We start from the raw sequence: 15,261 nt of genomic DNA on the forward strand, positions 1-15,261 counted from the left end.
AATGAACAATTTTAAGTCTTGGTGTTCAACTGCCTAAGCCAATGGGACTCTGACTATAGGCCTCACAGTCTTCTCCATGCTCTCAGAGCTTAGAGGTAAAGTAGAACAAATTAAAGAAGGCTCCACCTTGAAATGTACACAATGTCCTGTTTTCCACGCTGGTACCTTCTCTAAGATTGCTTTCTAGCTGCAGGAGGGAAGAACACACACACACACACACACACACACTGCAAGAATTTGCCGAAACTAATGACATCTTGTGATTCCACAGCTGACATCTTGGGATCACTATGAGGGAGAGGGAAGTTTCTTGTTCAAAGTTCCTGTTTCATGTGTCTGAAAACAAGTGATTAATTGACCTAGAGATCTCTGCTATCTCAGGGTCAGAGGTTTTGGGGAACCTCTTGCAAGGTCAGAAAGGTGGAAGGGAAAAAAAAGATGGAAAAGCAAACAGAAATAGTTCCTGGATTTTTAATTTCTTCTTTCTGCTTTTTAAAGATCAAACTCCATGAAAGGAAAAAAATTACTTAATTTGAACTTTCAAAGGAAAGTTGGGAAAATAAAAGCAACTCTTGGTTTGGATGTTAAAAAGGTCTGAGGAGTTTACCCTCTTTCTCTCTTTCTTGCGCATTCACTTAACATTCTCAAGATGTCACTGTACAAGAAATAGTACCTTCTATCTACAGACATCCTTGTGATACCGGAAGACAGTCCCAGAAACCAGGGTCATAAACATGTACAATGAGAAGCATTTTTATTAGCACGATTACACAGTTTTAAAGGCGTAGCTCAAAGTATTTCTTGTTTAGTTTTAAAAAAACTTGATGCCATAGAAGAGGGAAAAGGCAAGTTTGGAAGATTCATGTTAGCAGAGAGGCAAGATAAAGAATTTTCATAATTCTAGCCCACTTGGTTTTCCTCTACGTTTTGCATATTTGGGTTCCTAAATAGAACATACAATAAAACAAAAATCTTTTCATCACATGGCAGATAAACTAAAGGATTCTCAATGAAACTGAAATTATTTCTTAGAGCTTTGCTTATTCTAATGGGAAGATTTGTATAAACAAGAACAACAAAAAAGAACAAAAGTTTCACTACTGTAGTTTAAAATGGGATCAGAAAACAGAGTCAACTGAATGGCAATGCTTCTCGGAAAACCAAATGCTATCCCATACCCTTCAACGTTATTATCTTGCCTAATGCTGTCACCTTGGGATACTTGTATTCCCAGTGTTTCTTTATCTTCAGACCCTCTGACAATCCCTTTTTTCTTTCTGAAGAAACAATACTGTTTTTCAAAAGTTCAACCAAAGCTGAACTTTTGAAAAAGCTTTTGATGAAGCTTCTGGCAACATGACAAAGTTTAGACAAATGAATTAAAAGCATCAGTCTAGCAGTTACAATATTCAATGCCTCCTTAGATGAAAGGAGCAAATGTTCCACAGAGGTAATCTATCAAGAAATACAAGGTGTTTTCTCAGGCTAGATTTGTAGCCTGTAGCATCTACCTGGAGATGCTCCTGGCATTTTAATTTTGTGTTAAAAGTAGAGAATTGTTGGGACCATGGTAGTAGAAAGGATTCAGTGCCTATTGGTACAAGGGGAACAAAGATATTAAAACAGCAACTATGTCCATAGAGATGAGAACAAACACCAGTAGATATACAGCCCATGCCTTTCAGATTTGGTCCCAGTAAAGACATTCCTTGGTTTCCATTAAGATCTTTTAAAAATGGAACTGTTGCTATTTCTCTCATAATTAAAAAGTCCTCTTGCACAATAACACAGATAGAATGATACTAAGCCAGTGAGGCTGAAGATCCTTTGTGACCCAAATCAAAGAGTGACATTAAAAAAGAAAAAAGCTACAGATTACTCTGACATGGTTCATTCTATTCAAAGTACAAAAAACCAATCACTACACTTTTTATTTTCAATTCCACTACTTCATGCTTCCAAGTGTTTGTTATTTCAGCAGCATCTTTTATATCTTGCAAAGCATTTCTCAACCTGCTGCGATTGCTAACTTGGAGCTCAGACCACTGAAGCACACAAAAAAAAGTTGACAAAAACAAAAGCCCCATGCTTCTGCTGTGGTTTATGTCTTCTGGAAAAAGCTATCAAAACTATTAATAGTTCAATAACTGTATGTCAGAGAATCCCAGACTTCTAGAAGTAGTTTTTCTCCCTATGAAAAGGCTGCATTGCAGAAAAAAAAGACAGCGATACATAGGGAATATATTTTGCAGGGAAATGTGAATTTCTTGAGTGCAAGTGTCAAATAAAGGGAAAAATGTACTTAGTTATTTTTTTACTAGCTAAGTCTTTCTGGCTTACCTGTGGTATGACTCCAAAGGCTTTCCTCCACTGTTGCAAAGTTACTGAATCCCAAGACACACCATCTATTTGGATTTCTCCTTTGGTGTTCAGCAGTCTCAAAAAAGCCAGTAACAAAGTGCTCTTCCCTGATCCAGTTCTTCCCAAGAGGCCCACCTAGAATATCAGTGATGGAATTACTCCTGTGACAGATAGATACAATACCATAAATGTAATCTGGTATTATACGTTAACAAAAAACCCCACTGGAACCATTTTCTTTCTTTTCTTTTTTTTTTTTTTTTTTTTTTTTGCGGTACGCGGGCCTCTCACTGTCGTGGCCTCTCCCGTTGCGGAGCACAGGCTCCGGACACGCAGGCTCAGTGGCCATGGCTCACGGGCCCAGCCGCTCCGCGGCACGTGGGATCTTCCTGGACCGGGGCACGAACCTGTGTCCCCTGCATCAGCAGGCGGACTCAACCACTGCGCCACCAGGGAAGCCCGGAACCGTTTTCTTGTTGCTGTTGTTGTTTTGTTTATTTTTTAAATCATCACCAGGGGAAGTTTTACTTATTCATTCAAACCTTTTTGCACACTTCAAATTCTGACCAAAATTGATCTGAAACAGAGCAACCCTGGAAGACAATATAGAAACTGGCCATAATGGATTGGACCCCTGATGCTGTGCTCATTTATCACTGACCTTTACTAACGGCAAAAAGGTTGAAAATACCCATTTTGCATCGAAGAAAACAAAGATAGAGTGTCTTAATGCACATAATTTTTGAGACTGGGCTCAAGCCAGAAGCAGAGACCTATAGCTTGATCTAGTTCCAAACATGACTATGAGTTTGAAAATTAATAAATCTGCAACAGTTCTAATATTTAGATACTGCCACAATAAAATAAGCAAGCATCAAGTTTAGGCCTAAAATAAAGAATAAGTTCACATTCTCACAGAAGGCAGGTTGGGCCTTGCCACTCCTCAGTGGATAAGCACGTGGACAGTTGTCAAATCAACTTCTTATATCCATTCTGATTGGCAAGAAGAGAATTTTAGGAAGCAAAAGGGATATTAAGGAAAAGAAAAACTAGTCTTGTTCCTTAAAGACTGCAAGAACACAGCATGGAAGTGAGAAGGCTGTGCACTGCAAGGAGAGAAGAGGTGCCTCATGTGCCCCATGGGGAGCTGACTCTGTGTTCTGATGCCAGCTCAGACCCAGCTCTTAGAGGAAGATGCTGTGAGTGGGACAGAACATTTCTGCAGTCATTAACCAAACCCTGAATAAACTGCTCGACATTTAGTGGCACTGAATGTTTCTTTCTTTCCTCTTACATTATTGCTATTTCTTTTTTATCATGTGGCTTTTTTACAAGAGAGCTGAACAAATGGTCTTGTAAATCGTGCTTTTTACACTATTTGTGGTAAAGGACAGTTTTTTGCTTTGTGTTTTAGTTTCCAATCCACCATCAGTACTTTAAAAAGTAGAAAATAAAAATGAATTTCTAAATGCTTACTCTCAATTTCTATACTTATTACAGACTAGTAACAGTTTCTAAACCAGAACTAGTTACACACCACAATAAATGCTTGAGAGCATACAGAAACTCACAATAATAATAACTTATTGAATACTGATTAGGAACCTGGTAGTAAACTAGGCCTTTAGGTAAGCTGATAAACAAAAGTGACACAATTGTCTTTCTGTCCATCATAAGAGCCCTATAATGGGACTTTCACACGTTTGTTTTCTGAGACAACTGAGAAAATCAGATAAACAACATGTTATACATAACACCCTGTTGAGGTTCTTCATACTACTAATCACAATTGGTAATTATTTTATTTATTCTTTCTTTGATTATTGCTTGTATTCACCCAAAGAATATAAGTTCAAAAAGGGCACGGTAATCTGTCTTGTTTTCCACTGAATTCTCAGCACCTGGCATAGTGGTTGGTTCACATAAATACTCAATAAAAACTTAGTTGGATTGACTGAGAGACAGCCAGATGGAAGGATGGATGGATGGATGGACAGATAGACAGATAGGTGGGTGAGCAGGTGGGTAGATAGATGGAAGGAAGGAAGGAAGGAAGGAAAGAAGGAAGGGAGGGAGGGAGGACGGGAGGGAGGGCGATAAATGAATAAACTTATTTAGCAGATCTAATAAATAAATGGATATAGTCAATTTTGGTCAATTACCAGATCAACTTTTAATTTTAAAATCTTGTGGAATTTCATATGCACACTTCTATTTCTGAATCGGCCCATGTTGTACAAACACATTCACCATACATCATGATTTTCCAAACACAACAGTAAGGCTTTGTGTAAGCAATCTGAGTATGCCTTGTGTAGATGAGGCATGAGGAAAGAGAAGGCAAGTTCAAGAGCAGGAAGTGATCTGCTCTAAAGTCATATCAAGCACTTTTGATGAAAAGTTCCTTGAGTTTCAGACTCTTAAATCATTAGCCAGGATTCTAATGATTAGGATAAATGACTACATTCCTTTTCCTTAAGAAGAAAATATTGAATGTTTAGAGAACACAGGTTTTATGTTGGGATAAAACTGGATTAAGAGGCAATTTGTAAATCTTTAGCTTTAAAGTTTTTAGCTATCGCTCTGGTTTCCTTATATTGTTGAACTGCTGGCATTGCATTATGTCACACACGGTTTTCAACAGCACGGAATCTAACTGGTTCATACATAACAAAGTCTTCTGTTGTTTATATAATTGGCACATAATAATTCTTTTCCAGGATTTGTTTTTCCAGGCTTCTCAGTGATCTGTTGAATATGGCCAGAGTACTTCCCGCAAATAAGCTTTTAAGATAGATCTTAATTCCAAGTCAATGTTTTCTAGTAACTTCAGTGTACCTCCTCTTTGAGAACTTTGGATCAAGATAAATCAAAATGTTATGTGGAAAGTTAAACAGTGTTGAGTTTGGTGCTAGCTGTAATTGCATTGTACCATGACTAGAACAGTCTCAGTACATTCTTTTCAGAGTGTCTTATTCACCATTTTAATACTGCAACAGATTGAAACCTGTTGTAATTATTTTTCATCTCCTTTAGTCTCCAGAAATTAAGATACCAAATCAAATGAAATTCGGATCCCCAGAGTTATAATAATTGTAACTTTTATATGTTGATTATTAATCTGTTTATTATTAATAAAACATAATTCCTAACATAATAAGTTCTTGAGACTATGCTCCTTATAAAACCCGTATAAGATAGAATTCCATGTGTGTTTAACAAATCAAATAGATAGTAGGCACTTATGCTGCTATGATCTGAGCCCTTGATATTGTTTGAATTGTTTGTGGCATCTTAGTACTTTAAAGAGACTACAAATGGAGAAAGCAGATAAGCTCCCCCAAAAGAACAGACCTTGAAGTCTGATTCAATATCTGTTTAATCAGAGGACTGTCCAGTACTGTAATATATACAATATATCATCTGAGGCATTTTGTTAAATCTAGGTTTATCATGAAATACCTAGCTCCAAATTAAAATCACAGCCTGTATTTTGAGAGGAAAGAGAAAAGGAAAAAAAGGAAGAGATATTCCAGTTAGGGGAAGGTGATGTTAAAAATTTAGGCAAAAATCAAAAGCTTTTAAGAAAAGACTATTTGAGACTGAAAAGAAAAATAAGGGTTTTTTAAGTTACTGTTTTTAAGTTAAAGTTATGAAATACTTTCTACATTTCTCACGTGTTGAAAATAAAATTTAAAGCACAGGTTCTGTGAAGTAAAGGCCTAAAATTAAGAGCCAAGAAAGTAATAGGACATCTTTCACTGAAGTAATTTCTATGAACAAAGTGTTTTAATATGAAGATTGAATCATTTTTCTGCACAAAATATTGATATTTTCATCTTTTCACCATGCTATAGGCTGAATATTTGTGTCTCTCCTAAATTCATATGTTGAAATCCTAACCCCCCAATGTGACAGTATTAGAAGGTAGGGCCATTGGGAGGTGATTTGGTCATGAGGGTGGAGCCTTCATGAAAGGGATTATTGCCCTTATAAAAGAGGCCCCAGAGAAATCCCTTGTCCCTTCCACCATGTGAGGTTACAGTGAGAAGACAGACACCTATGATGAAGTGGGCTCTCATCAGACACTGAACCTGTGGTGCCATGATCTTGGACTTCACAGACTCCAGAACTGTGAGAAACAAATTTCTGTTGTTTATAAGTCACGAAGCCTATGCTATTTTGTTATAGCAGCCTGAATGGACTCAGACACACCATAGAACCAAGAACACCGAAATTCATTAAAAATTAAACAAGAAATGCCCATTTAAGCCCTTTTCAAATGTTTTCTCTCTCTCTTTTAAGAAGTTGAATTAGACTACAGTTAAGCTTGCAGGATTTTTGGATAATAGAAATAATATACAGATGGTCCCTGACTTAAGATGGTTTGACTTACAATTTTCTGACTTTACAATGATGCAAAAGCAATATGCATTCAGTAGAAACTGTACTTTGAATTTTGATCTTTTCCTGGGCTAGTGATATGTGGTACGATACTCTCTCATGATGCTGGATAGCAGCAGTGAGCTGCAGCTCCCAGTCAGCCATGTGATTATGAGGGTAAACCACTGATACACTCACAACCTTTCCATAACCATACAACTATTCTGTTTTCACTCAGTATAACATTCAATAAATTACATGAGATATTCAACACTTTATTATAAAATAGGCTTTGTGTAAGATAACTTTGCCCAACTGTAGGCTAACGTAAGTGTTCTGAGCTTGTTTAAGGTAGGCCAGGCTAAGCTATGATGTTCAGTAGATTAAGCGTATTAAATGCATTTTTGACTTAATATTTTCAAATTATGATGGGTTTAACAGGACATAACTCAATCATAAGTCAAGGAAGATCAATACTAAACTTGAGCCTACTTCTTAATCACCATGCAAGAAGCTTTGGGGGGGGGGCATCTTGTTACAGTTTGTAAGATGTTGTTAAAGGTTCTAAGGGCAAAGCAGTAGAAATTATATTCTTAAGAGAGTTGCTCAGAATAACATTTTAACAATCAATTCCTACTGTAATCAATCATATGACCTAGAAGTAGGTATAATCCATTCATTCATTCATGCATTTAACATATAGTAAGCTAGGTGATGTGCCAGGCAAAGGGACAAAAAAAAATTGAAAAACAAGACTTCTAGTTTCTGGTCCAGCATATAAGGAATTTGGGTGTCATCACTCTATCTTAACAACAAGTGAAAAGCTGAGCAAACTGAAAATAAAAACTCTTCTTAGATCCTTCAGAAAATGAAGTCACAGGGCAAATCACTGCCACCACAGGTGGAGAGACAGACAGAATCACAACTTACTGGAGCAGAAGCCTATGATCAGAAACCTCCATAGCAACTCAAGCGAAGGTAGGGAAATCTAAACTGTAACCAACAAATTGCTGGAGGCTCAGTGTGGTCAAGTCTGAGAGTAAAAACCTCCCAGGGAGGTCATTCATAGAGAGGTCCCCACACTTTTGTAAGTATTACCTCCAGGAGCTCAATCACAGTTCATCTCACAGTGAAGTACACAGAAATACCCTCTTGTGCATCCAGCAGGAAGATGTGGGAAACCACAATTTCATAATATTACAGAACATTCTGTTTTTCTTAGCAAGGCCTCCTTCAAGAGAAACTATTTTACCAGAACTAACCTACTGGGTTTTTTATTAGAACCTAACTGATCGAAGAAAGGAGAATACTTAACTCCAGCCCACACAAGTGTACTGTTGCACCTAAGGGGGAGAAAAATCTGAGAAGCACTTGTGAAGTTCACTGCTCAAGGGCACAGTCTCAATAAAAGACTGAGACTTAATTACAGAACAGTAGAACACTTCCCTTTCCCCCAGACCTTACACCACTAAAGGCCTAATTATCAGTTTCTTTTATCTAGTAAGTCATGCCCACTTCAACAAAAAAATCACAGGTAGGGAATTCCCTGGTGGTCCAGTTTGATGGTGGTCCAGGTTTGATCCCTGGTGAGGGAGCTAAGATCCCATATGACTCGTGGCCAAAAAACCAAAACATAAAACAGAAGCAATATTGTAACAAATTCAATAAAGATTTTAAAAATGGTCCATGTCAAAAAAAATTCTTAAAAAATAATTACAAGGTACACTAAAAGGCAAAAAACACAGTATGAAGAGATTGAGCAAGCATCAGAACCAAAGTCAGATATTCCAGAAATGTTGGGATTATCAGTCTAGGAATTTAAAACAACTATGAATAATATGCTAAGAGCTCTAATGGTAAAAGTAGAAAACATGCAAGAACAGATAGTGTAAGCAGAGAGAATGAAATTCTAATAAAATTTAAAAAGAAATGCAAGAGATAAAAAAACAACAACAACACTTTAACAGAAATGAAGAATGGCTATGATGGGCACAGCAGACTGAACATGGCTAAGGAAAAAAAAACCTGTGAGCTTGAGGCTATGACAAGAGAAACCTCCAAACCAAAAAGCAAAGAGAAAAAGACTAAAAAAAGAAAAAAAACCCAGAATATCCAATTGTGAGACAATTACAAAAGGTATAATATACCACTAATGGGACTACCAGAAGGAGAAGAAAGAGAGAAAGGAACAAAAATATTTGAAACAATAATGACTCAGAACTTCCCCAAATTAATGTCAAAAACTAAACCACAGGTCCAGGAAGTTCATAGAACACCAAGCAGGATAAATGCCAAAAAAACTACATGTAGGCATATCATATTCAAGCTACAGAAGATCAGAGATAAAGAAAAAATCTTGAAAGAAGCCAGAGGGAAAAAAACCACCTTACTTATAGAGGAACAAAGAAAAGAACTAAATTCAACTATTCTTCAGAAAACATGCAAGCAAAAAAAGAATGGAGTGAAATATTTAAAGTGTTGAGAGAAAAGAACCACCAAGCTAGAATTCTGTACCTTGTGAAATTATCCTTCAAAAGATAAGAAAGAAATAAAGACTTTCTCAAACAAAAATCAAAGGAATTTGATGCCAGTAGATCAGCTTTGCAATAAATGTTTTAAAAAGTTCTTCAGGAAAATTATTTAAGTCAGAAATTCTGATCTACATAAAGAAAGGAAGAGCATCAGAGAGTGAATAGGTGAAGGTAAAATAAGAAATATTATTTTTCTTATTCTTAATTGATCTGACAGGTAGTAGTGTGCTCAAAATAATAATAGCAACAATGTATTCAATTATGTATGTTTATATGCTTCTATATAAGTGAAATGAATGACAGCAACAATACAAGGGACAAAGAGGGAGGAAGTGGGAATACAGTTGAGCCTTGAACAACACAGGTTTGAACTGTGCAAGTTCACTTACACACAGATTATTTTCAATAGTAAACACTACAGTGCTACAATATCTAGAGTTGGTTGAATTAGATGATGCAGAACTGCGGATAAAGAGGGACCATGTGTATAGAGTAATCTCAGACAAACAAAGAAGATATTTTCGACTGTGCAGAAGGTGGGCACCTCCTACCTCTACCCTGTTCAGGAGTCAACTGTATTTTGTTATAATAACATACTTCCACGACCTGTGAGGCACTATAGTGTTGTTTAAAGGTGACCTGGATTAGTTGAAAACATATATTGCAAATTTTAGGGCAACTACAAAAAATTTTAATCTCTCTCACCTATTTCTCTCATCCTCCCAGTGCCCACCCCTCTGGCAACCACTTGTTCTCTGGATCTATGACTCTCTGTTTTGTTATATTTGTTCACTTTTTTTTTGTTTTTAGAGTTCATGTATAAGTGAAGCCAGATGGTATTTGTCTTTCCCTGACTAATTTCACTTTAAAGAAAGAAATAAACCCACTTTAAATGCAAAGCCATATATAAATAGATTAAAAGTACAGAAAAAGATATACCATGTTAATACTAATTAAAGAAAGTTGTAGTAACTAATTTTACACAGAGCAGACATCAGAGCAAGAGAAATTATCAGATAAGGGGTACCATATAATGATAAAGGGGCCAATACTCCAGAAAGACATAATAATTTTTAATGTGTATATGCCTAACAACAGTGTGTCAAAATAACATGAGGCAAAAACTGACAGAATTGCAAAGAGAAATAGATGAATCCACTATTACATTTGGAGACTTCAATATTCCTCTATCAAAAATGGACAGACACAGAAGTTAGAAAATCAGTAAGGATATAGTTGAACTATACACAATCATCAGTCCATTGGATATAATTAACACCTATAGACTACTTCAGCCAACAACAGCAAAATAACATTCTTCTCAAGCTCACAGGGAACAGTCACCAAGATAAATCACATTATGGGTCATAAAACACAATTTAATGAATTCAGGAGAATGCAACTCATACAATGTATGCTCTCAGACCATGATGGAATTAAACCAGAAATCAATAACAGAAAGACAGCTGGAAAATCCCCAAATACTTGGACATTAAACAACACATAGGTTAAAAAAGAAATCTCAAGGGAAAAAAAGATTTTGAATAAATGAAAATAAAAAAGAAATTTATCAGATTTTGTGGTATGCAGCAAAAGCAGTACAGAGGGAAATTTATAATATTAAATGCTATAGAAAAGAAGAAATATCTAATATAGAAATATCTATCTCATACAAAATAAATATATATTTGTAGTATAATATAAATATATTGTATAGAAAAGAATATATAATACAAAAAAGAAGAAATATCTAAAATCAATAATCTAAGCTTCCATCTTATGAAACCAGAAAAAGAAGAGTAAATTAAATCCAAATTAGGCAGAAGAAAAATAAATAGATAACAATTACAGCAGAATCAACCAACTGAAAACAGGAAATTGGTAGGGAAAATCAATGAAACTAAAAACTGGTTCTCTGAAAAGATCATTAAATTTTATAAGTTTCTAGCCAGGCTAACTTAAAAAAATAAGAGAGATGACACAAATTACTAACATCAAAAATGAAAGAATGGGCTTCCCTGGTGGTGCAGTGGTTGAGAGTCCACCTGCCGATGCAGGGGATGCAGGTTCGTACCCCGGTCTGGGAAGATCCCACATGCCATGGAGTGGCTGGGCCCGTGAGCCATGGCCGCTGAGCCTGCGCATCCGCAGCCTGTGCTCTGCAACGGGAGAGGCCACAACAGTGAGAGGCCCGTGTACCGCAAAAAAAATAAATAAATAAATAAAAGAAAAAATATTTACCTTATTTAGCATAAGGAATGCAGTTAATATTGTAATAACTTTGTATGGGGATGAATGGTTAATAGACTTATTGTGGTGACCATTTCATAATGTATGCAGATGTCAAATCACTATGTAGTACACTTGAACCTTACATAATATTGTATGTCAACTACATTTCAATTAAAAAATCTTTAAAAGAAATGAAAGAAGGAAAGTCACTATATCTCTTAATACATATTATTAATAGTAAAGAAATACTATGAACAACTCTATGCCCACTAGTTTGATAACTTAGATGAAATGAACAAATTCCTTGAAAGATACAATCTGCCAAAACTCATAAGAAGAAACAGACAATCTGAATAGGTATATACTTTTTAAAGAAATTGAATTCATGATTAATAACCTTCCAAATCAGAAAGCACCAATCCCAGATAGATTCACTGGTGAATTCTACAAATCACCTAAAATAGAAATTCTACCAATTTTCTACAATCTCATTCAGAGATTGAATGAATCTCATTCAGCAAAAGGGATACATCCTAAATCACTCTATGAGACCAGCATTGCCATAATACCAAAACTAAAGACATTACAGATCAATATTTCTCATGAACATAGAGGCAAAATGCTTTAGAAAATTAACAAATGGAATCTAACAATGTATAAAGAGAATTTTACACCATGACCAAGTGGGATTTATCCCAGATATGCAGGGCTGGTTCAACATTTGAAAATCAATTAATACAATCCATCATATCAACGGGCAAGAAAAATAATACGGCCAAATCAACAGATGCAGAAAAAGCCTTTGACAAAATCCACCACCAATGCCTGATAAAAACTCTTAGCAAAGTAGGAATAGAGGGGAAGGTCATCAACTTGATAAAGAACCTCTACAAAAACCCTACAGCTATTATTACTGAATGATGAAAAACGTGAAGCTTTCCCACTAAGATCAACATCAAGGCAAGAATGCCCCCTCTTACAACTGCTTTTAGCATCCTAATCTTAGCTAATGCAACAAGACAAGAAAAGGAAATAAAAGGCATACAGATTGAGAAGAACAAAATAAAACTGTTTTTGTTCACAGATGACGTTATCGTCTATGTAGAAAGTACAAAAGAATCAACACTAAAACTCCTGGAACTAATAAGTGACTATAGCAAGATTGCAGGATACAAGGTTAATATACAGAAGTCAACTGCTTTCCTACATACCAGCAATGAACAAGTGGAATTTTAAATTAAAAACAAAATACAATTTACATTAGCACTCCCCAAAATGAAATACTTAGGTATAAATCTAAGAAAATATACACAAGATCAGGATAAGAAAAACTACAAAAGTGATTAATTAAATCAAATAAAAATTAAACAATTAGAGAGATATTCCATGTTCATGGATAGGAAGACTCAATATTGTCAAGATGTTGGTTCTTCTCAACTTGATCTATAGATTCAGTGCAATCCCAGTCAAAATCCCAGCAAGTTATTTTGTATATATGGCAAACTGATTCTAAAGTTGATATGGAGACGCAAAAGAACAGTCAACACATTATTGAAGGAGAAGAACAAAATCAGAGGACTGACACTACTCAACTTCGATGATTTTGGAAGTTGACTTAAAATATTAAGGCAGCCTAATAAGAACACCTTCAGTTTTCCAGCTTTTTGCTCAATGATTCTCTTTAACTCCACTTCTCTTTAACTCCACCTATCTCCTTTCCTCCTGTCTCAAGAAACAAAACAAACAAACAAACAAAACCCCAACTACTCCTACAAAACAAAGGCAAATCCCTCTATATACCCATCCTCTTAGACAGACGTTCTTGCTTTCTCTCTCCCACCACCAACACTGGTGTTCTATATAACCTCTCAATTTAGGACTCACCCATTCCCTAAGCCTTTACAGTTGGAATTCTACCCTCACTCTTCTACATCACTCCTCTACACCTAACGACTGTCTTAAATATGGGTTCTCACAAGTAGATGGGCATGTATCAGCACCATCTGGAAGGTGTGATAAAACACAGACCACTGTCCCCACCCCTTGGGCAGTAGGGCTCAGTGAGACTCAAAAATATTCATTTCTTGCAAGTTTTCAAGTGACGCAGATGATGCTGGTGCAGGAACCACACTCTGAGAACCACTGCTCTCAAAGACCATATGGTAGCAAAATCAATTAGGATTTTCTGAATTATCACCTCCTTTTATTGCTTTGGCTCTCAAGATCCATAATCTTCACAACTTGCACCAATCTTGTATCTAATTACATCCTTTATGCATCCTCCAGTCATCGAATGACTGAACCAGTCATTGTTTTCCATACATGCTCCATCCCTCATGTTTTTCCCTCTGCCTACAGCACCCTTCTTCACCCACCTTAATTGTTCAAATCACAGTTTAAGTCTTGAAGCCTCATTCTAAATGCCACTTCCTGTGGAAAACCTTCCCTGAATAGCCCAACTCTCAGCCAAATGATAATAACTGCTTCCTCTTCTGAATTACCTTAGCATTTTATCTATATATCTCTTATTCAAGGGTATAAATTTTTTTGGGGGGGAGGGGAGCTCTTTTCAAGAATAAATATTTCAAAATTATAAACACAAAATTATGTACAGGGCCTTGAAAGGGGCTCAGGCAAGTGAAGTTCTTTGAAACCTCACCCTTGTTAGCTTCAGAGTAATTCTTCTTTAGCTGCTACTGGATTTCACATTTCCCCTTTTAGATTGACATCTTGTGTGACAGATCTCTCTCTCTCTCTCTCTCTTTCTGTCTTCTTTCTTCTACTCCTTCTTTTTCTTCTTTTAAGAGAAGCAGGTAAAATAGGACTTTGAGGTCAGACAGATCTGAGTTTGAGATCCCTGCTACTTCACTCACTTAACTGATTGTTAGTTTCTTCCACTATGCACAAAAAGGGTAATAACATCTACCTTTGGAGTTATAATAAGATCAAATGTGATAGCAAATAAAGGTCTTTAAACAGTGCTTAGGACATGATAAGCACTCTATAAACATCTATAGCCTTGTGTGAGTAATTTTCAATTCCCCCAAAGCACGTAGGGAGTGTCTTGCAAAGACATATCGCCTGCTTCCTGTATAAAGGTTCAGAGAAGATGGAATGCCTGAGCATATTGCTTCTTCCTCATTTTACAGCATCTCTGATTACTACTCTCGCATCAAGGAAACTACCTACAAAAACGAGGACTCTGAAACTCTGTCACTCTACTAGAACTTGTTTGTATTTAATTTAGTGGGCAAGTGAGCATTGGAAAAGCAAATGGATGGGAGAATGTCAGGAGGAGGGAAAGCAAATAATTTACCAAATCTAGTCCTCCTGTGGATCAACTTATCTGTTGCTGCTGTTATAACTTCACAGCGCTTTTGGCATCCATCCTGGTGACCCTCAGCTGTCTATGGCATTCACTGATGTATAAAGCAAGAAAGAGTAATTAATTATGCTTTTCTCAATGGAAGGGAAGAATGAAGGCAAACCATTAATTTTACTTAGTTCCAAAGCATAACTTTAGACAACCTCATTCTAATGTTAGGGGAAAATTCAGTCTAAAACCTAGTCTTTCCATTTATGCCCATTTATACTTTTCTCTCAGAAATAAAAAGCTCATTCTTGATGAGCACAAATAGAGAGCTAATTTTAGTAGTATGTGAATATATTTTTCCTAACTAGACTAAACGGTAAGTCAAAATTTCCAGTGTGCAATTTCAAGCCATTTAGCATAAGATGTAGAAAATTTTTGCTC

At 36.2% G+C, this 15,261-nt stretch overlaps 1 protein-coding gene across 1 annotated transcript in view; it reads right to left on the reverse strand.

The window, feature by feature from the left end:
• CFTR (CF transmembrane conductance regulator) overlaps positions 1-15,261 on the reverse strand; it is a 189,501-nt gene that overhangs the window by 19,931 nt on the left and 154,309 nt on the right. The window contains exon 23 of the mRNA XM_067041634.1: positions 2,341-2,496. Within this exon, the coding sequence (XP_066897735.1) occupies positions 2,341-2,496 (156 nt within the window). The remainder of the gene's footprint in view (positions 1-2,340; positions 2,497-15,261) is intronic.

This window comes from Kogia breviceps, chromosome 9, assembly GCF_026419965.1.
Source record: "Kogia breviceps isolate mKogBre1 chromosome 9, mKogBre1 haplotype 1, whole genome shotgun sequence".
NCBI classification, from domain to species: domain Eukaryota; kingdom Metazoa; phylum Chordata; class Mammalia; order Artiodactyla; family Physeteridae; genus Kogia; species Kogia breviceps.